General features: G+C 37.4%; 1 protein-coding gene and 1 long non-coding RNA gene across 4 annotated transcripts in view; one reads left to right on the top strand and one right to left on the bottom strand.

The window, feature by feature from the left end:
- The window catches only part of LOC132124246 (uncharacterized), a 252,992-nt gene that overhangs the window by 25,181 nt on the left and 203,787 nt on the right, over positions 1–24,024 (bottom strand). The window lies entirely within an intron of this gene.
- LOC132124244 (RNA-binding Raly-like protein) overlaps positions 1–24,024 on the top strand; it is a 129,031-nt gene that overhangs the window by 71,521 nt on the left and 33,486 nt on the right. For all 3 annotated transcript variants that reach the window (XM_059535181.1, XM_059535179.1, XM_059535180.1), the window contains one exon: positions 8,480–8,742. In XM_059535181.1, the coding sequence (XP_059391164.1) occupies positions 8,487–8,742 (256 nt within the window). In that variant the 5' untranslated portion in view covers positions 8,480–8,486. The remainder of the gene's footprint in view (positions 1–8,479; positions 8,743–24,024) is intronic.

Genomic DNA, 24,024 nt, shown 5'->3' with positions numbered 1-24,024 from the left:
AATTTTTAGGATCATTATCACATGATCCTTTAGAAATTATTCTAATATGATGATTCATTATCAAAGTTGGAAACAATTCTGCTGCTTAATATTTTTTCAGAACATGTGATACTTTTTTAGGATACTTTGATGAATAAAAAGTAAAAAAAAAAAGAAAAAAAAATAGAAGCTATGTTTTTAAAATATAAAGATTTTGTAATAACAATATACACTACTGGTCAGTAATTTGGGGTCAGTAATTTTTTTTTCTTTCTTTTTTTTAAATAAAATCAATACTTTTATTCAGCAAGGATGTGTTAAATTGATAAAAAGTGATAGTAAAGAAAATATATTATTAGAATATATATTATTTGAATTTTTCATTTTTGTTTTTTGAATAAATGCAGTTCTTTTTAACCTTTTATTCATCAAATATATTAGACAGCAGAACTGTTTCCAACACTCATAATAAATCAGAATATTAGAATGATTTCTAAATGATCATGTGATAGACTGGATGTTACATGTGACACTGAAGGCTGGAGTAATGATGCTGAAAATTCAGCTTTGCATCACAGGAATAAATTATTTTTTTTAAAGTATATTCAAATAGAAAACGTCTCGGTTACGTCTGTAACCTCGGTTCCCCGAGAAGGGAACGAGACGATGCGTCGATAACGCTTTGGGAACGCATTCTGCGTGAGTGCGTCTGAAGCATCCATGTCAACTAGTCCAATGGCGAGAGTGAGCGTCAGGAGTGACGTCACGACCAGGAATTGATAAAAACCCCAACCGGAGCAACCGGTGTTAGCTTCGACAGTGCCGAAGCAAGTCGATCACAGGAACGAAGGAAGTATGGCAGGGAGACGCATCGTCTCGTTCCCTTCTCGGGGAACCGAGGTTATAGACATAACCGAGACGTTCCCCATCGAGGGAGAGACGATGCGTCGATAACGCTTTGGGAACGAGAATACCCAAACCGCCATATTACAAGTGCCTGAGTGTCAGCCAGAAAAAACCAACGGCTCAAGGAATAAAAACCTGAGACCTGGGAGTAGCGTCCAGGTCTAGAATGAGCTCTGACCCCCAAAGGGCACGGTAGGTCAGAAGACTCATAGGCAAGAAGGATAGCCCCAACTATCCACTTACTAAGTGTCTGTTTAGTGGCAGGAAGACCTATCTTAGGTGACCCGAAACAAACAAACAGCTGATCGGATTTCCGAAAAGAAGAAGTCCGATGAACATAAGTGTCCAATGCTCGCACCGGGCACAAGAGGTTAGACTTTTCCTGGTCCGATGATGCAAACGGGGAGGACAGAAAGCCTGCAGAACAATAGGTCTCGGAACAACGGTCGGTACCTTAGGGACGTATCCCTGCTTAGGGTAGAGAAATGCTTTGACCATCCCAGGTGCAAATTCAAGGCAGGTGGGAGAAACCGAGAGAGCCTGAAGGTCTCCGACTCTTTTTAGGGACGAAATAGCAAGGAGAAAGGTAGTCTTAAACGAAAGAAACTTCTCAGAGACAGAATCTAGGGGTTCAAAAGGAGCCCTAGAAAGGCCTTCTAAAACTATAGCCAGGTCCCAGGCCGGCACTCTAGTACGATTTGCAGGTCTCAGCCTCAAGGTGCCACGAAGGAAACGAGAGATAAGAGGGTCACGACCCAGAGATGCACCACCCACTGGGGCGTGGAAAGCCGAAATGGCCGCCACGTAAACTTTTAAGGTGGATGGACATAGACCAGAAGTGAAGCGGTCCTGTAAAAACTCAAGAACTGAGCCAACAGAGCAGTGGACGGGGTCACACTGATGTTGGTAACACCAAGAAGAAAAAACATTCCATTTGAGTCTTTAAAGTTTCCTGGTAGCTGGAGCTCTGGAGCTAAGAATGGTCTCCACAACCTCAGTTGAGAGACCACTCTCTATGAGTTGCGCCCCCTCAGAGGCCACACCCAAAGCTTTCAAATCTCTGGCCGGGGGTGAAATATAGTGTCCCCGGCCTGAGATAGAAGGTCTTTCCTGATCGGGATCTCCAAGGGAGGACCGTCGAGGAGATGAATCAGGTCCGCAAACCAGATTCGACTCGGCCAGTGTGGAGCTATGAGAAGTAGACTTACTCCGTCCTGGCGGACTCTCTCCAGAACTCCTGGGAGCAGAGCAACAGGGGGAAAGGCATACAGACGTAGCCTCGGCCACGTCTGTACCATAGCGTCCAACCCCAGGGGGGCTGGATGAGTAAGGGAGAACCATAGTGGACAGTGCGTCGTGTACTGAGACGCAAACAGATCCACTTCTGCTTGGCCATAAGATTCCCATATGAGCTCCACCACCTCGGGGAGTCCCTGGTATATACATTGCCCTCAGAGAGCGTAATTTCCCCAGGGACCACAGGAGGATCTGGTGCGCTAATTTGCAGAGTGGGCGCGAGCTCAGACCCCCCTGACAGTTGATGTAAGAGACCACCGGTGTATTGTCTGTGCGGACCAGCACATGATGGTCCCTCAGGTCTGGCAGGAAGTGCCTCAAAGCTTTGAAGACCGCCATCATCTCCAGGCAGTTGATGTTCCAAGAGTGATGATGGCTCTCCCACAGACCCTGAGCTGAGCGGCCTTCCATTACCGCTCCCCAGCCGGTAAGGGAAGCATCTTTCAAGATGGCAACCCGATGACAAAGAGCTCCCAATACCGGACCCTGGGACAGGAACCAGTGTTCTCTCCATATGACCAAGGCGCGGAGACACCGCCGCGTGATCTTGATCGTACGAAGTGGGTTTCCCCTCGGGGAGAACCCTCTGGTCCTGAGCCACCACTGTAAAGGTCTCATGCCCAGCAGGCAAAAGGGGATCACATTGGACGCTGCTGCCATGAGACCCAACAATCTCTCGTACTGTTTTACAGTGCGTGACTGGCCTAGCTTTAGCTCTGATGTGGCTGTGAGGATGTTGGCTACACGAGCGGGCGAAAGGCTCGCATCGTGACCGAATCCCATACTACCCCAAGAAAAGTGGTCCTCTGTAATGGAGATAGCACACTCTTCTTGGTATTGAGCCTCAAACCCAACTTCTGCATATGAGCGAGGACGACATCTCGATGCCGAACCGCCAACTGTTCTGATTCTGCTAAAATCAACCAGTCGTCCAAGTAATTCAGAATACGTATGCCCTGCAGCCTGAGCGGGGCCAGAGCTGCATCTACGCATTTCGTGAATGTGCGGGGTGAGAGAGCTAGACCGAAGGGAAGTACCCGATACTGGTATTCTTTGCCCCCGAAAGAAAACCTTAGGAACTTCCTGTGTTGAGGGAGGATGGAGATATGGAAGTACGCATCTTTTAGGTCTATCGTGACGAACCAGTCCTCGGATCTGATTTGAGTCACGATCTGTTTGAGTGTCAGCATCTTGAATTTTAATTTCTGAACTGTACGATTCAACAGACGAAGATCTAAAATGGGACGCAGCCCTCAATCCTTTTTTGGAACAATGAAATAACGGCTGTAAAAACCCGATGCCCTGTCGGTAGGATACACCTGCTCTATAGCATTTTTCGCTAAAAGAGATTTCACTTCTTGCTCCATGACCAGAGCCTGCTCGGGATGCACTACTGTGAGCAACACCCCGTTGTAGCGAGGGGGACGAGAACCGAACTGGATTCTGTAACCCTTCTCTACTATCTGCAGGACCCATTGAGATATATTCGGCAGACTTTTCCATTCTGTCAGACATTCTACTAAGGGAACCAGCCTCTCGAGGCTGGCCTCTGGTGTAATTTGAACAGCTAGTGCGGGGACCTGAAGCCGAAACGCAGGAACCACCCGAGCTAACTGCTCTTGAACCCCCCTCAGAGGGAGCGAGCCCGAGAGACACAGCGCCAGAGACCCGCTGGAGACCGCTGCGCCCCGAGGCACCAAGGGTGGCGGGGTTGGCAGGACGGCCCCGTGAGAGCACCGAGACCGGACGGGCACCATATACTGAGGTGTACACCGCACCGTCTCGGTTGGGGCTGCCCTCACAGGTCTGACCCATTTGGCGTCAGGACCTTTTCTTCTGAGCCGAAGCATTCTTAGCGAGAAGAACAGTCCTCAGATCCGGCTTCTGCTTAGATTGCTTTGGCTGTGAGTGCTGGCTCGGTCCCCGTGATTTTTGAGGAGGAGCGCGAGACGCAACACTCTCTTTTTGAAAAACACGATATGAGGAGCATGAAGGCTGGGGCTGCCTTGCACGCCCAGCAGCATCAGGATTAGATCGGCGAGGGAGAAAACTTTTAAAAGCTTCAGATTGCTTTTTATTTTCTTGAAATCACATTCACAGCATCACCAAACAGACCTTCATGAGAAATGGGAGCATCTAAAAGAAAAGATCTATCTTTATCTTTAATATCTGAAAGATTAAGCCAAAGGTGTCTTTCTGTAGAAACCAAAGCAGCCATAGATCTACCAATAGCACGTGCTGTTTCTTTAGTCGCCCTGAGAGATAAATTCGTCACGGCTGACTCCCTCACTGTTATCTAACTCCCCCAGCAGCTCAGCCTGATAAGCCTGAAGCAAAGCCATCGAGTGAAGGCAAGCTCCAGCCTGACCTGCTGCTGTGTAAGCTTTACCCACTAAATTAGATGTGATCTTTAAAGGCTTCGTGGGCAAAGTCGGGTTCTTAATAGATGACGCTGAACCAAGGGAAAGATAGCTCGCGAGCGTCTGTTCCGCCCGGGGCATCGCTTCATAACCATTTTCTTTCAGCCCTCTTATATCAGAATAAATGCGCACTTGAGGGATGAAAAGACGTGATGAATATGGCTTATTCCACGATCTAGACAGCTCACTGTGAAGATCAGGAAAAAAGGGAGACCCCGTGATGTAGGAGATGCTTTAGAAGACAGAAAACGCTCGTCTAATTTGCTTTTAGGACGAGCGCTCTGTTTATCAGATGGCCAAGATATATGTAACTTATCTACAACTCGTGTTAATACATCAACCAACTCCTCATATGCTGGGGAAAGAGATGGCGAATCCTCTTCCCCCCTGATTGTGTCACCTTCACTGCCCGTTACATCTAACTCCTCGGAGCTAGAGCAACGAAGCAATGAGCTCTCCCCCCGGGCGGAAGAAGCCGCGGGGCGGGCTTCCGGTACCGGAGTTTGAGCTATGGATCTCCCAGGTAAGGGAGGAGAAAGAGCCCTCGGACCCGTCTCCAACCCCGCTGAGAGATCCATTTGCGAACCCCAGGAATGCATTCTCCGTTCTGCCTCGTCAGAAGCGGGTCCTGCACCCTGAGGAGCGCGAGGCTCGCCGCTCTTCTCATCAAAGAGTGACAAGTGGGAGCGGAGCATGCGAAGCGAAAGCTTCTCACAATGCGGGCAATCAGTCTCCTCGAAGGCTGATAACGCATGCTCCACTCCCAAACAAACTACACAAAGCTCGTGTGTATCCCCACCCGTTAAATAACGCGGGCAGGAAGAAGCACACGGTTTGAATAGTAGCCATGATATATAAACTTTGAACAAGACAACAGTAAATATGACAGACAGGTTTGACACAGATCACTTGCTGAGGCACAGAAAGCTAACACCGGTTGCTCCGGTTGGGGTTTTTATCAATTCCTTGTCGTGACGTCACTCCTGACGCTCACTCTCGCCATTGGACTAGTTGACATGGATGCTTCAGACGCACTCACGCAGAATGCATTCCCAAATTGTTATCGACGCATCGTCTCTCCCTCGATGGGGAACTATTATTTTAAGTTGTAATAATATATCACAATATAACTGTTTTTTCTGTATTTTTGATCAAATAAATGCAGGCTTGATGAGCAGAAGAAACTTTCAAAACTTTCAAAAACATTAAAAATAGTAATGTTTCCAAACTTTTGGTCTGTACTGTATATATATATATATATATATATATATATATATATATATATATACTGTAGCATAAATTTAAATTAGAATTGTTGCTTTGGCAACTAACTGAAATAAGTTTAAGTTTGAGTATTAAAATTACTAAAACTAAAACGGATATGAAATTGTCAAATAAATTTAAGACTAAATAAGCGTATAAAAAATAAAAATGAATAAATATGATGAAATCACATCAACTTATACTAATATTAATATATATATATATATATATATATATATATATATATATATATATATATATATATATATATATATATATATATATATATATATATATGTATATATATATATATATATATATATATGTATATATATATATATATATATATATATATATATATATATATATATATATAAATAAAAGCTAATTGGCCTTAACCAGTTACATTGTTTCATCATAAATAAATGTTGAAATGCTGGCTGGGCATTATCTTCTGTTTAATGTAAATGATTGTGATGATAAGGTTTGCAGTGCAAAAATAGACTTCTTGGGTGTTGACGCCAGTTTGCATCAACCAGAAGTCATTCCTTTTTACAGCTACAATTTATGTAGCACTTTCCCTTGGCTGCATAATGTTAATTTTTATTATTTTTTATTATGCTTTTGCCAGATTTCCGAAAGCTATGGTTACACAGCCCACCATAACATTATGGCATCCAGAAATACAGTAGTAATGTCGGCCTCCAGTGACTGAAATAACTGTCAGTGTGAATGACCTATCAGTGCTGAAGCTCGACACTCCTGCTTCTCAACAAATACCAAGTATATATTTGGGCAACTTAACGTGTCATATTCGGTCAGCTTGTTTGATTCAGACACACTGTCTCGCTAATGTCTCCGTGGAGCTGCGTGTTCATTCTTGCTGTCTTGTGCGAGTAGGTCGTTGACAGCATGAGAGACAGAACATAATGCATCTCTGTCTCAGACAATAGCAGTTACTGTCTCTGAATGTGTGTGTGTGTGTGCGGGAAGGGGACTTGGATGACACCCAATGGGAGGATCTCGCTGCTGTTCTGTGATGTGAAGACTGGCTGACTGTGTATTCACTGAGTAATACGGAGACTGCACAAACCTGAGGCCTTCATTTACTCTCTCTCAGCCGTGTGCAGCTCGCTTTCTCACCTTCACACCAGCACACTCACAGAGATTGCTCATATTCTCGCACATTTATAGACACAAACACAAATAACCACATGCATCTCTCATGTACACACACCAGCGCTCACTCATATTCTCACATATTCAGTGAACTGGGCAGCATGGATGTTAAAAAGGCTGGTGCTGTCGCTGACACAATCTTTTAAAATAATCACTAGGAACAAGTCTGTAGGCTATATACCATAAAACAGCAATATAATTATTGTTATCGCTCCAATTCTCTGTTCTTTTATCATGATAAGGAAACAATACATAATCTTATCCCACAATCTTTATGATGGTAAAATGTGAAGGTTGTGTCAGGGACATAGAATACACTGCAAGTGCTTTTAGAGATTTTGGGGGGGGGTTAGGGGGTTGTCCCACTTTTTGGTGGATAGTTGTAATATTATAAAGGAATAGTTCACCCAAAGATGATACATTTGCTGAAATATTTATAATTACTAACCCTCAGGTCTCTAAGCTGACGATGAGTTTGTTTCTTCATCAGAACAAATTTGGAAAAATTTAGTGCTTGCTCATCAATGGATCCTCTGCAGTGAACGGGTGCCGTCAGAATGACGTCCAAACAGTTGATAAAAACATCACAATAATTCACACCACTCCAGTCCATCATTTAATGTCTTGTGAGGTAAAAAGCTGCGTGTTTGTAATAAATAATTCCATCATTAAAAATTTTAATTGTAAACAATAACTTTTGGCCAAAATAGTCAATAATCCATAATAATGCTTTTTCCAATGAAAAGGTCCAACCCCTGACCTGTCACTTCAAAATCCTCTGACATATTGGATATACAGTGTAAATATATATATATATATATATCCCTCATACTGTACATAATCTCTAGACAGCATCTAAACAAGTGTGAGATGGTCCTCAACTTTCTTTGTTGGTTTGAACTCTTCTAAAAATAAACCAAAGTTTGCAGTCAATATATTATTATTATTATTATTAGTGAGCAGGATTTACTGCTAGAATAAAAGGTTGAGTGGTACTTGATTTTGCACTATAATCTGGATGTGATAGGAACATGAAAGTGGTTTCTAGTGTATATCTGAGATATCTGAGAAGTGGTTGAAAAATAAAAGTTGACAACTTAATTTTAAGGATGCAAAGGCTACAAATCTTTGCAATAATGTGCAATGATGAATCACTAATAATAAGACCAGAAAGGTTTATTATATATTATTAAATAGGGTGATTTTATGTTTAACCAAATCAGAGAGAAATGTCAGGAGTATTTTTCAAGCCTTCAAAACTAAAAGCTATCCTTCACAACGTATAAAGATGCTTTTGCTCAAAATACATAACTGAAGACATTCTATTTTATCAAACATTTCAATGTTTCTACAGTGAAACAGCCTTTAAATGCTACACGCACATTCATTATACCAGGTGTTGTTGATGTCGTTCCCATCGTGTCTCTGCTTTACAGGAGAAGAATGACCGGGAAGAATCAGACCAGCAATGTCACTAACAAGAACGACCCGCGTTCCCTCAACTCACGGGTCTTTATCGGCAACCTCAACACTGCCATCGTGAAGAAGGCCGACATCGAGGTCATCTTTGCCAAGTACGGCAAGATTGTAGGCTGTTCGGTGCATAAAGGTTACGCTTTCGTCCAGTACATGAGTGAAAGGAATGCACGGCTGGCCGTGGCAGGCGAGAACACCAGGATTATCGCAGGACAGCCGCTGGGTGAGTTCCTTTCTGCTTTACTAAAGCTGTTCTCAACAAAACCGCTTTCTTTGCTCTGCTCTGCCGGACTGACAGTCCTTCACAGGGGCCTGCGTTGCCTGAGGTGGATCCTGAGTGCGTATGATTTCACTTTGTGATTCTTGGACATGCAAAGTGTTTTTCAGTGTTTTGCCAGTAGGTGAGACAGAAAAGCGCTGTGCTATATGTCATTGCGGTGGCGTGGAAGTGACATTGCCTTTATTTTGGGTTTTACTGTAAAGATACTTGAAAAAGTGGCAGTGGAACAAGAAGGTTAAAGATGGATTATCTAATTTTGGATGCTAAAATACTTATTCATCCAAAGCATAATGTGCAGAGACAACTATAATTAAACTATTTGTAGCTTGATTTCCCTAAAGAGTGTAAACACTGTGGCCTTGTGGTGTTTTTAAAACAGCAGGATCTTATTTGGTTGGTTGGCTGGTTGGTTGGTTATTTATTTATTTGTTTGATTGTTTGTTGTGAAAGACTGAAATAAGTACTTTTTTTATCTCGTTGTTTTTTAAAAACCCACATTTATTTATAAGAAAATGTCAAATGAAATTGAAATGCAATTGAAATTAAATTTAAAGATGAAGTGTGGAGTTTTTTTTATGTTAAAATACATATTCTCTCTTAGCTTAATTATTGTTTGATTATTGATTGAATTAATGAATGAATAAATTTGATCTTGCTGTTTCAAAAAATGCTTGTTTGGTTGGTTTGTTATTCATTAATTACATTTATTTGACCATTGTGAAAGACTGAAATGAATGAATGGATGGATGACAAATAAATCCATTTGTTCTTGCTGTTTTGAAAACACCACATTTTTGTTTATTTATATATAACATGTTTCCATTGGGAAAGACTGATATGAATAAATAAATAAACAAATAAATTTAGATATATAGAAAAAAAATTGCATAATTATATTATAATATAATTATAGTATAGCAAGAAACAGGAAACCAGTGGTGTGAGGTTTGGGGGCGGGGCCGTCTGTTTTTTTTTTTACCAATGGCAAACCCAAAGAAAATAAATCATTATTTTTTTAGCCTTTTTGTTTGTTGACAGACATTACACTCTCAACTTTTCATTGAATGTTATAAAATGCCACCTTTTTGTTATTTGTTTCTCAGAGTTTGATTTCTGAGCTTGTTTAAGCAGCATGTCTGACTTCAATCTATTAAAGCATGTGCAGCATTGTGTGTTTAATCAATAACCAGTGGACTTGCATTGTCAAATGACTATAACATTCTGATATTCTGAAACTCACATATTTGTAACCTCCTGGGAGCAGCACTATTAAAACAGGAGGCCTGACACATTACTTAAGCTTTTCTCCATCCTCATTATACCATTGACCTGCTTTAAAAAACACAGTTTTATTTTTGCATCGGAAAACATTTTATATATAATGCTAAATATAGCCAAGGGACCCTCATTAGGAATGGCCACAGAGGGCCTGCTAAGATAACATTTAAGAGTTCAAGCTGTAAACATGTGCAACTGATCCTCAACTGGGGATTTGTGCTAAATGAGGCTGTTTTATTAGCTGTTAAATTCAACATGAAATCAAAAGTGAATGTTTATTTTTTTAACTTGTTACTGGTCGTTTTCATCTCAATTTAGTTACTTGGCTGACATCATCAGTCCATCTCATTTTTCCATTTCCATGATTTTTTCTAACTATCAGAAAGGCTTTTCATTATCCAATCAATTCTGGATGGATGATAATAAGGCAGTGGCTATTTAAACTGCATATACAAATGCAGTTTTTACTAATCAGCTCACTTTGCCAATGTTTTACCTTTTAAATAGAATAGAATTGTTTTTTGCAATATGGATGTCATCGCTATTTGTACTTTATGCAATTTATAAGATATTTGTTGCTATTTTTACTTGGTCCAAACATAACATTATTAGTAAATTTTGATGAATTTAGATACGATTTTTAAATGTTTTTGAAAGAAATTTCCTATGCTCACCTGTGTTTATTTGATCAGAAATACATTACAAGTTATTACAACTTAAAACTGCTGTTTGCTATTTAAATATGTTTTAAAATGTAATTTATTCCTGTGATGCAAAGCTGAATTTTCACCATCATTGCTCCAGTCTTCAGCGTCACATGATCCTTCAGAAATCATTCCAATATGCTGATTTGCTGCTCAAGAAACAGTTCTTATAATTACGAATGTTGAAAAGAGTAGAGTTGTGTATTTTTGTGCAAACATTTACATTTTCTTTTTACCTTTTTTAAACTTTAATGACTCACCTTACTATTTTGTTCACCTTATCTTTGACTAATAAATGTCACATTATACATTGTACTTCTGTAATTTAATTTCATGTTGAATTTGTTTTTGTGCATAAACAAAAGTGACATCTACAATAAGTGCACAATGCAATGCCATTTCTTATACATGGTCTGTATTGCTGCCTTAAAATACAGCTTCCTGGAGTTAATTAGAATTAAATAGAATGCAGAATTTATGCATTTTCAACATCCAGGCTTCTTGCCAGTTATCCATAAAGTATTATGCAAAGTAGCATCAATGTGATCCGTTGACTGCCAATAGGAGTGCAGACAGTGAAGCTCATGTGATCTGCCTCCTGATACAGTTGGATGTAATCCCTGCCAGTACAAACACAGAGACTACAGTCTCATCTCTATGCAAGGTGTCTCTTGTTTTGAAAGGCTCTTTGCAGCGATTCTTCTCAGGTCTACCTCTTGGTTGTGTCAGCGGCACACAGATGCTGATGTACAATCCCAGTCTCTTTCCTAACCTCCTCGTAGTGCAGCCCCAGCATGTGGAGTAATGTAGAAATGCTGATATACTCCTCTGGCTGAACAAGAAAGGCGAATTCCTTCATAACCCCAAGTCTGCTCTGCAGCCACCACCCCACAACCCCCCCCAACCTGACCTAGTAATTCCCTAATGGAAACTAGTCGAATGCTGTAGATAGCATCACTCTGCTCGTCTGCGATAATACACGACTCACTCTCCTTTTGGAAGCACATCTACATCAGAGAGAGAGAGAGAGCCTTGCAGGATGTTACATATTAATGTAAGCTAGTACTTCATACTGATAAGCAGAAAGGATATACACAGGTATAAACGCACATACATATTTCTGAACAGTGCACTGGGCTCCAAAGATCTTTGGTATTATATTCAGGACAAAAACCTATGGATTGTTGTTGTTTTTTTCAAAAACCAGACAGTGATTGAATTGCTTTGTTCGTCTGTGTTCTGCATTGTTCATTATGGTATTTAGAATTTTGCATCTTATTATCAATATTGATTTTTTGTTCATATTTTTTTGTATTGTAGGTACAAAAATACACGGAGCCACACTTCTAGTTTCAACATTATTTGTTCTTCAGACATTTCTCTTTAAAAGGAAAAAGTATGAGCTGTATACAAATTAACCCACTGAAAATGTGTACAGTTTAACAATTTACGCATGGGCCTTAAAAATGAAAACACCAGAAGAAAAGTTTAAGAGCCAAAATCTAAAAAGATATTAAGATAGGCTATCTTTAATGCTTCCTGAGTTACAGCCATGCAAACCATGAGGGGGAAACTGAAAAAATGCTTTTTGACATTTTTGAACTGTCACCATTGGTATATGATTGTCAACTGATTTTAATAAAAGACCTACCAATCTCTGAGTAAAAATAACATAATGCTGCCATCTTTCTTGTCATTTTAACCCCTCTAATTTTGCTTCAAATCTCAAGTGAGAATTGACATTTTGACCCCCCTCTACCAAATAGCGGAATACTCAGTAAATATTCATCCATGCCATTTCATATTTTGGCTTTCTTCCCTATTTATGTTTGTCTTTCTACAGATCAAATATTAACAAAATCTAACATTTTAGCATATATTTCTGAAATTTGGTTGATTTGACAGAAAGGCCCATAAGTTTTAGAAGCTTAAAAAAACACATAATTGTAATAATTAAATAGTCCAATTACAAATGAACAATAATAAATAGTATGCATTTACTATTACGATCATTTACTATTAGTCCACACAACATGCTTATATATATATCAATGCAAATGCATACATATAATGTTAAAATAATATGCTTTTAAAAATACATAAGTAATACAAAAATATTTTTTTTTTAAAGGTGTGATATATTATATAAGTAGTACAACTGCAAATTATATAGTAATACATTTATTTTATTTTATTTTACTTTTTGTTTATCTCATTTTGAAGGACTTGATGGATGGATGGATGGATAGATAGATAAATGAATAAATAAAGTAAGTAAATAATTGTTTTTCTTCAAAACTTAGCCAGCAGTTTAGTTGTTATCAATCTTTTACCTTCAAGTAGATATCAGATGTACTTGCATTATTACAACATAGTTTTTCTTGGATGTTGCCACGTTGGCTGTCAAGTGAAACAACTTATTTTAAAAGAACTCTGAACTCATTCATCAGAACATATACCAGATGAGAATGTGATGGACCGACAGACAGATGCAGCACTGAAAGAGACAGAAAGTGTTACCTGCTGGCATACAGGTGTTCATGTAGCTCCAGGAGTGAGAGGAATCGAAAATAGTTTTAGCATTTTAAAGGTCAGCTAAAGGTCAGTATTGCTGAAAGCTATTTCAACCATTATTATCAGAAGATGTGCAAATCTCAACTCTGAGGGAAAAATAAATTCCTGATTGGCAATTAAATCCTCACTCGTTCTCATCTTTCTGAACTTACATCTTTTATTAGCGAGGCTGAGACTTGCACTGACTTCAACTGAGCGGCTGGGTTTGAGCCAGAGCTTTCCAACAGTTTTCACAAAGCAATTGCTGTTTCTTGATGTCAATAAATGAACACATTAGCAGAAAGGTGTGGATTAATCAGTAAGCCTGACTCATGTGAGCAATTTCAGTTTGTTGTAATATCAAAGTTAAAGTAATGGGATACAGACCAACCAAAGAAGAAAGAAAGAAAGAAAGAAAGAAAGAAAGAAAGAAAGAAAGAAAGAAAGAAAGAAAGAAAGAAAAAAGTACATCAGTATATAAATGCTCTAACGGATATCAATCAAACAAGTGAAAAAAAAGAATAAAACTATTTAAATTATAATATAAACATTTTATTTTAAATATTGTAAAAATTTTAATTTAGTATTATAATTTTTTTTTTTTTTTATCACTGTAATGTTGTATATAAACACATCAATTTATTTCTATTGTTATATATGTTTAGGGGGCAAGTTATTGCATTTTTATTAAATATAACAAACTTTATATATATATATATATATATATATATATTCTGTTTGTGTATGTTTATATATTTCGATTATTATTTATGTTTTGGAGGCAAGTTATTAAAAATTATTTACATTTTCCATCATTTTAATTATTTTTACTTTTTTGTCATGTAGAGAGAAACATAATTTGTGTGAAAAGCAAACAAACAAAAAAAACATTTAAAAAATGTAAATATAAGTCAATGGGGGGGATTTTTTTTTTTTACCTTTCCATAATTTCATATTTTTGATTAATTTAAACAAGTATTTTGAGTAACTTTTTACCAAGTATTTATTCAGAAAGACAAGAGTGATTAACATAATATGAATATAAAATGTATTTTACAATATGAATATTTATGAAACTCTTCAAGTTCAAGTAAATTTATTGTGATCTCAACCATGCGATGGCCCACTCCAGATGAAATAACTAAATAAACCATAAATTGTTCTACACACACATAAATATATATAAAGTGTAGAGTTGAGTTCTGAACTGAAATCAGCCTCACCACAGGAGTGTTGACTCTCTAAACGGACTGTGTCAGGCATGTGCTGCTGTACAGAGTCTAGGTGGAGAACATTAGAGAGACATTTCATGGCCAGCCAAGCTTCATCTGTTGTTTGTGCATGTGGGATATTCCATGAGAAAGAGAAACTACGGAGGGATCCACATTTACATCCTGAGAGTAATCTTGTTCATTCCTCCTTTTTTCCCCTTGGAGATAAAAGTTCATGTTCCACACCCTGATTAATTATACATGGAATTTCATAAGACTGCTTTTGAAATCCGTGTCTTGCTCTCTCTGAAGCTGAGTCATGACACAATTCTCCATTGAGACTTGACCAGCATATACACATGCAGGGGAGACCGGGGCAAGTTGTCACTTGTGCCACATTTGACTAAAGCCCGGAATACACTACACGACTTTTAAAATCTGAACAGATTTTAAAACGCTAGGCATCATACTTTCATACATCATACTTCTTTCTGACTTTGTAAATAGTGTCCATCAAAAATTTTCCATCATACACTAAAAGACTGAGGATCACACATTACCAGACTTTCAAGTTGTTCCAATCACAACAAGCTCACACAGAAACATCTTTTTGCTAAGAGACGTGTGACTGTGACAAATGCAAACAATATGTTCTTAAATCAGCTCAAAATATCAAACATATTTGATGGATGGAATTATAGTCTGTGACCATCATGCAATTTTCTATGAAATATGATAATATGAGTTTTATTGAATTCTGTTCATGCTCACTATCTAAAGACCTATAAAAAAATAAAAACAACAGTTGTGAGCAGGGATTATTTACAGCTGGAAGTCAAATCTCATTATGATCAGACATTTTTCAGGTACCTGTACATCACATTGTTTTTCAGCCTCGTTCGGTAAAGAAGGTTTCCTACTGTCTCATTCCATATAAAACCTTTTTTTTTTTTTTATGTTGTTAATACTGCAATAAAGAATTATATGAATTATCTGTGGGCAAATTTACACATGCTTAAGGGTCTCAAAATTGAGCACATTAAATGAACAGAGACAAATCTGTGTCTGCATTTGCCATGGCAACCACAAAAGTATAATTACCCCTTTTCTTACCTGGTGCCTTCCCACAATGCTCTGTTTTAAAGGGCAATAGCGGGTCAGTACAGATCTGGAAATGACAGAATAGCTCATATGCCAATTTTACGGCAGTTAAAAGTAAACTCAGGAAAAGCAAAGGGGATTTTAATGACTGAACAAAAGTTCACGTTGAATTCCTGGTTTGTGTAGAGATGTGTATGGAATTCGCATTGGTGGGTTTTAGTGAAATATGCTGTCATAATTTTATAATGAGAGCAGTTTCATAATGAGAGCAGCAGTACAAAGAATTGTCAAACTCATTTAAATATTTTACACAAAACCATATTATATATATTTGCTAAACATCTAAAAAAAATCATAATTCAGTAACCTTGTTTTAAATAAGAAGCTGTTATTCTGTATTTTCACTGCCAGAGTCCATTGATTTCTGTTGCTGAAAGACGCATTTTGCAGTGTATTTCTGAGGCTGTTGTTTACTTCATTCATCCAAGAAAGGGCTTCAACGTACTGGATTTGTCTTTGAACACCTTGAGCATCCCATGTAGTGATAATTTCAGATCAAATATTTCAAGGGTCAGACAGGGCCGGGAAACCATACAGCATTTGTTTTATAATTAAAAGTGAAATCAATATCTTTTGTCAGATTTTTTTTCCAAGAGCTTTCCCTTTCGGGCCATTTAGTGTCAGCCGTGGAACATAAGTATTGATTCTGTTTCTAATACTCAGCCTTTACACGGCACACTAATCCCTGCTTAATAACAGAAGCTGAACAAAGGTTATTTCTTTGAGGGAAAATGTTGAGAATGATCTGATTGCAGAAATGTTGTCACGTTAGAGAATCGTTCTGTTTGCTATGTTACTGTATAAGTTTGTTTCCATTTTGAGATAAAAAAAAGGTAATTGCAACTTTTTATCTAAAAAATTTTGCTCGCAAGTTTGTTATTTCAAAATGAAATGTTGAAATAACAATGTTTTGAAATGTTGTTTCTCAGAATTCAGAAATTTTTCTTGCATTTTAGTATTGCAAGATATAAACTCAAAAATGCAAGACATAACCACAGAAGTGCGATATATATAAACTTGCTAATGCTGAAATAATATATATATATAATTGACAAAATGTAATTGACTATTCATATATGAATTAATAATGCTATTGTAAAATTATGCAACTATATTTATTAAAACATATTTATAATAATGAGTATTTTATTTAAACTAAAATTCAATGCAAAAAAATATTATTTTAATAGTTATGGCACAATTTCAATCAGGTTCACGTTCACAAAATGCATAGAAACATTTAGCCAATTTAAATCGCTCCGATATTTTATTTGAGAGCTTTTCAGAGAATAATGAATATTTTGGCCTGTCACGCAAAGTTGTTGTATGACTTCAGAAGACTTGGAATATAAAAGCGAAGCCCCCCCCCCCCCAATTCATTAGAGTTTAATATCCCCTCTAGTGAAAGATGTACTGCAGATATTTACTTTATTCATGAGATGATCTAATGTGAAGGCTTTGAATGAATTATAGGGCTAAAATCTGTTAGTTCTGCTGGTGTGTGTGTTTGCCTCAGGTGAAGGTCTGCTCTCTCCTCAGGCTGGTGGAGGTTGTTCTGTCGGTGGGCTGCTTCCGCTTGTTCCTCTCCATATTGAGTGCAAGATCCTTCTGTCGGTTCGGTCTTTGTGTCTATAAATGTGCTGAAGTGAACCACAGAGCAGATCTCCATGTGTTACCCAGTGCCGTGTCCATTCACCCATAGGTTTTCTTCACATGTGCCAGTAGATGCCTACGGACCTCTGGCTCCTTTTTTGTTTTTTAACAAAAATGGCATTGTTAAAAGAATATGCACGGGATTCATTATTTGTTTTAGTCATCAAAATAAGTAAAACATTTAGTCACATTAAAAAAACTTTCCCTAAACACCAACAAATATTAATTTCAGCTAATTCACTAAAGCCCATGACCTCTAGAAAATGCCACCATGAAACCTACTCTTACTTACTTAAAGACTTTAGGCTAGTTTAAACATATGGGTATTTAGGCAAGTCCAAGGACCACCATGCATGGCCGTATAAATGTTATTATTTTATTTATTTATTTTTTGTCACTTTTGTCACCTCTGATTAACTGAGTGTATCCTGGCTGAATTAAAGAATAATTTCTTTTAATAATAATAAAAATAAATCTTACTGACTGCAAACTTTTGAACAGTAGTGTAGGCTTATTAAGTTAAATTAGATTTTAGGGTTGCCTGGTCTATAACAACATGCATATAGAACGATATTAAAGTATTTGCATACTCAAGACATTTACAGTGCATTAAAGTCAAAATTATTATTGTGCAGAGTCACATACTTTACTACATCTCAATTTGACTTAATGCATTAAAGGGGTCAGTCGGATGCTAAATTCATTTTTGTTGTTTGAACACAAATGTGTGTTGGAAGTATGTCTAAATATCCATCCTATAATGATAAAAATCCACCCAGTGACCGTCTTACCTTAGACCCGCCCTGATTGAGCTGAGGGCAAGACAAGTCTCTGATTAAGTGATTGAGGTGTTCTGTTGTTGGATGTAATGATGAAGATAGCAGTTGTCATTTACTCCCGAAATCTGAGCCACTTTAGATGCAGAGGATTAACGTTACTTTCGTTTTAAGGCGAATGTGCCGATCCCCGATCTTTCTAAATGCATCTATGTTCCTGCAAATCATTTGTGATAGAGCTTCATCTTAAGAAGTGAGTATAAGGGTTTTTTATGAATCTTTGCAAATCGCCTTTCTTAATATGTGCTAGTAAGCAAGCTAAAGTAAACAGTACTGCTCATCACCCCACAGAAGAGAGGGGCGGGGTGAGCAGAGCTCATTAGCATTTAAAGCAACACGGACTAGAATTGCTTGCTAAAAACAGAGGTCATTTTGACGGTAAAAAAGGTGTTTATTACACTACCATTGAGAAATTTGAACCAAAGTATGTTATAGACTTTCCATTAACACAGTAAAGAATCATATCAAATAGGCATCCGATGACCCCTTTAAGATAAACATTTCACTGAACTTTAGTTGATCTGGTTAAGGTAACTTTAAGGGTCAATTCACCCAAAAATTAACATTTTGTCATCATTTACAGTACTCAAACCTGTATGAATTTTTTCCGTTGAACACAAAAATGTTGGCAACCAAACAGTTGTTGGTAGCCATTGACTTCCATAGTATTGTTTTATCCATACTATGGAAATCAATGGCTGTCAACTGTTTCATTCATTTTGTGTTAAGCAGAATAAAGAAACTCATACAGGTTCGGAACAACATGAAGCTGAGTAAATGATGGCAGAATGTGCATTCTTCGCTGAACTACCCCTTTAATATTATATTCACGATTATTTATTTATTTTTTTACATTTTTGACAGACACTTTTTTCCATGCAGCAACTTTACATTGCATTCACTGGGAATCAAACTCATGATCTTGTCTTTGCTAGCACCATACTGTTTGATCAACAAGAAAACTCAAAATTACAGGAAAGCTAAAATGTTTAAAAGGTTCTCTTATGACATCAGGCTATGAAACTGTTTTTGTTTCTAATTTAAACCTAGGGGTTTGGTAGCGTCGATAAAGAACATACAGAGCAGCATGCGGTTCCTGACTCTAGTTTCTGAAGGCCTCATTTTGTGGTGAAGATGATGAGCTGCAGTGATGGATGAGGAGCCTTAGGGCAGCAGAAAGTCTTGATCGGTACTGCAATAAGAGCGTGTGTTCCCTGGATGTGGTGTTGAAGATGCTGTACTGCTTAGTTGACTACAAAGAATCTCGGGCCTGCAGCTACAGTCAGACTTGAGTTGCTAATGACATCTCCAGAGAGAAGCACCTCTAGGAGACAGCTAGCAGGACCCTGGGTTAAAAAACGTCTGTTTACGAATATCTACAGCACAGACGTGGTATGAAGCCCATCTTATATGCTCAAAGTTTCGGCAGGCCCAGACTAATCAGAGTTTTGTGACATGTTACTTTGACGTACTGGGATCTAGAGATGCTGCCCTAATATTGAGTTATGAATTCATACACATGCATCGAATGACTGCAGATTTGGACAGTAGGGACGTATTCCTACCAAAGTTAAGAGACAAAATGCAAAATGCAAATAGGGTCAGTGTTATTCAAGATACTCTGCTGTTCATAAGTTTGGGTTCATTAAGATATATATTCAAATAGAAAATAATTATTTTTAATTGTAATAATATTTCATAATATTGCTGCATTGATGCATTTTTTTGATGAAAGAAATGCAACATTGTTGAACAAGAGAGATTTCTTTCTATCAAAAAAATCTTAAAAAAAAATGAATATTACCACACACTTTTGAATAGTACAGTAGTTTCTATTCTGTAAAACAAATTTTACTTAACATTTATCCTTTAGAATTTTAGTTAATACAATGTTTTTTTGCAGTATGAAATACAGTGTAACTCTGTGATGATTTACCAGTGTTAGAACCAAAACTACATTCTTTAATAAAATATTTTAGACGATCAGTTTTGTAACTGTAGATGACAGATAGATGGAGAATCCATCATTTGTTGGATTTACCGTTCAGGTTAATCGCTGAGACATTAGCTCAGTTTTAGCTCAGGGTCTAAAGAGGTGCATCGGTCCTCCAGACGCCACTGAGGGCAGGAATCGGATGAAAAAATCCATGTTAACGGCATTACATTGACAGAAATCCAGCACTCAGTCATTGTGTGTGACATTGGAATACACAGGAATGGGCTGAAAACACATTAAAAATAATCACCATGGCAAGAGAGCAACTATAAAGGCCAGACGCATGGAGCCAGTAGACCTCAATATCTGTCTTGCATCTTTTCACTTTTAATATAGTCTCTCCATCCCTTCTGCTTTGTGTAAGGGTTCTCAAACTATTCTGGTCCATGGGGGGTTGGAGTGGCTGGGAGTTTAAAAAATCGACCCGGACTAAAAATATCAGCTGGCGGCAGCAGTATAATAGTATCCCAATCCTGCAGGAAAACTACAGACTTGGCAACACTGAGTTACACTCTTAAAAATAAAGGTTCTTTATTGGAATCAGTGGTTCTATTAGGAACCTTTAACATCCATGGCACATTTCCATCACACAAAAGAATCTTCATAGTAGAGAAAGGTTCTTTAGATTTTCTAATGTTCTTCAAAACACCCTTTGTGAAACTTTATTTTTAAGAGTGGAGGCTAATGAACTATATTACTTGTCTGAAGAATTGTTTATTCCAACTTACTGTTATCAGTAATATATTTGAACTATTTATTAAACATCATAAACAAACTTTTATTATATTATTTTTGCTTCTGTATATAAAATAAGGCAAAATATATTGTGTTACTAAGAATACATTTTCTGTTTTGATTTTTCACATGTGTTTTAAGTGTAACTTGGATTAATATTTATTGCATTGTAATGTGTTTAAAGTTAAAGGAAATGTCTTTAAACTCAACGGATAATATACTGGGAAAAAAATGACCAGCAACTTTTCTGTTTTTCTATGGATTTTCAAAAAAGGCTTTTAAAGAGAATCAAAGCCTACATTTCATATATGCACTACAAAAACAATCAATTGTGTGTCTAACTGCAAAACTATTGTGTTCGCTACATAATAGATCAACATGAATGTACTGGAAATCTGTGTTATCCTATTATTGCTCTTAATACTGGACGTTGTTGTGTCTCTAAAGGTGCAATGAAGAGACAGAACTCATAAACCTTTCTCATAAACAGACTTTTTTTCTCGTGTGAGAAGGAATGAGCGACAAAAACAGGACAAAATATTTGTAATCATTTATTGGCACATGTAGAGCAGATCTCATCCTCCAGCTGATATCACTGTGTGCTATCTGAAGTCTATCTGCAGCGAGAGACACTTAGCTCCTATCTGTCTAAGACTATCTGTCTTCACCACTCATTGACCTTGTGAGCGATCACAATGCATCCTGAATGATTGAGTGTGTCTGTGTGTGTTTGTTTGTTTGCTCATTGTAAGCAGACCGAGGTGACTGCTGAACAAACAGCGTCCTCATCTGACAACCCGTTAGCTGTGATTTGTGGTCCACTGGCTTATGTTGCAGTCTGAGAGAAATGGGATATCACCTCTTTCTGAGGTACTGCTGAAATCTGAGTGTGATTGTATTGTTCTAACTATGATCACGCAAGGTCACTCTGACCTGCTTCACAAACATTAAATTACAACAGGGATGAAAATGTAATTGAAATCCAGCTCCGGTCTTGTTCAAGGATTGCTATCTCATTCATATGCAGGATATTAATTCCTGATGCACTCTCTCACAATGTTGTGCAGGTTGTATACAAGCTATGCATACACACACATACGTGCATAAAACTGAGGACAGTGCAGTCAGAACAGTACACACACAAGGTTTCTAGTATTATTTGTATTGGTGAATCTGTCATAAACTCATAAAACCCCAAAACGTATTTATTTTTATTTTATGCATTCTACCTTTTACATGTTTTTCAAATATGTCTCTCATGCAGGGTGCATTTATTTTATATTTGAACAAAGATACAGTAATAAAAACAGCAATATTGTGAAATATTATTACAACTTAAAAAATTTTTTTATTTTAATATATTTTAAAATGTTATTTATCCTGTAATGCAAAGCTTAATATTCAGCATCATTGCTCCAGTCTTCAGTGTCACATGATCCTTGGAAGTTATTCTAATATAATGGTAAAGAAACTTTTCTTATTATTATCAATGTTGAAAACAGTTGTGCTGCATATTTTGTGGAAATTATGATACATTTATGTATTTCTTTATTTAGGGTGAATATAATTAATTTGTGGTTTTGTTTGCATGAATATGTAAATTTAGCAAAAAAAATTATATGTAAGACCATGTAGCATTATTTTCATGACATTTATTCATGTAGCTGATGCTTTCATCCTAAGTGACTTACAATTGCTATATATGTCAGAGGTCACACACCTCTGGAGCAACTAGGGGTTAAGTGTCTTGCTCAGGGACACATTGGTGTCTCACAGTGGATTCGAACCCGGATCTCTCACACCAAAGGCATGTGTCTTATCCACTGCGCCAAAACCACCCCAAGCACATATGTCTTAAGATCTTTTTACCATAATGTCTAGTGAATATCTAATGATATTTAAAATCTGATTTATATATTGGCTTCATGCAAATAATGCAAAGCACAATTTCTGTTTTGATTTTCCGGAGAATTTTGACCTCGATTTGTTTTCATGACATTTACTCGAACGCAGATTTCTCTTTCAAAGAAAACAGCAGACAGCCGTGCACTTGAGGATTTTCCATTCACAGCTTCGATTTCCAGCTTGGAATTTCCTTGCACATGAATCCTAATTTGTAATCAAAGAATTTGAGCTGTTTGTCCTAACAGTGTGCTCAGACAATCCATTTCACTTTGCCCACGCCGACGCTTTGGCCCAGTGTGTAATGAGCATATTTTTGGCACGTGAACCGCCTTGGGTTTAATTCTGGACATAGATGTCTACAGAATTACCCAAATAAAACACAATCAACTGAGGGGTTGCCAACCTGATGAAGACCCACTTTTTTCCAAAACATAGTAAGCTGCCTACATAGACAGCATTTTAAAGCATGATAAATATCATAATGGTGCCTTCTAAGATACTGCTCTTTTTTCAATAATGTTTTTGATATAAATGGATATCTTCTTTCCCTGCAGTACATTTACAAGCTACACATGCAATAAAGAGTTGCTTTGTCAGAAATTAGACAAAATTAAATGAGTTTATGATTTAAACAACAACAAATATCTGTCAATGTGTAATGAAAAGTTATTTTCCCTTTAAATCAAGTTGATTTTTCTGAGCTCATTGGCAGTTATATGTTCCTATTTTAATCTCATTTAATTATTTATTTTTAAGTCTTCAAGTAAATGTAATTAATACGTAATGGATACCATTGGGAAGATATATCAAACTATGAAGTGTTGCTAATACAAGACATTTACATTTAGAGACCTTCTAGATGTATTGTGTTCCATTCAATTTATTCCTTAAATATTTATTACTTGGTCTTTAAAAAAAAGTCTTACATTTACCTCCTTAAAACTGCAGAAACCTTGTTTGACCAATTCGATCAAAAGATCGATTCTAAACAGCTGAAAGAAAATACTCATGACTTGATGAAATAAATATGAAAAAAATATTATCAGAGAGAATAATTCTCATGTCAGTATACTGTAATTTTCATTGACACAGAATTATCAAGAATATTTTACTGGGGCACAGTGATATATTACTGGGGCTCATACTCCAGTAAAAAGAATCTAGCGTGTGTTTGCGGTTTGCATTATCCTGTG

Source organism: Carassius carassius, chromosome 42, assembly GCF_963082965.1.
Source record: "Carassius carassius chromosome 42, fCarCar2.1, whole genome shotgun sequence".
NCBI lineage: Eukaryota > Metazoa > Chordata > Actinopteri > Cypriniformes > Cyprinidae > Carassius > Carassius carassius.
This window is presented reverse-complemented; position numbering and strand designations above follow the sequence as displayed.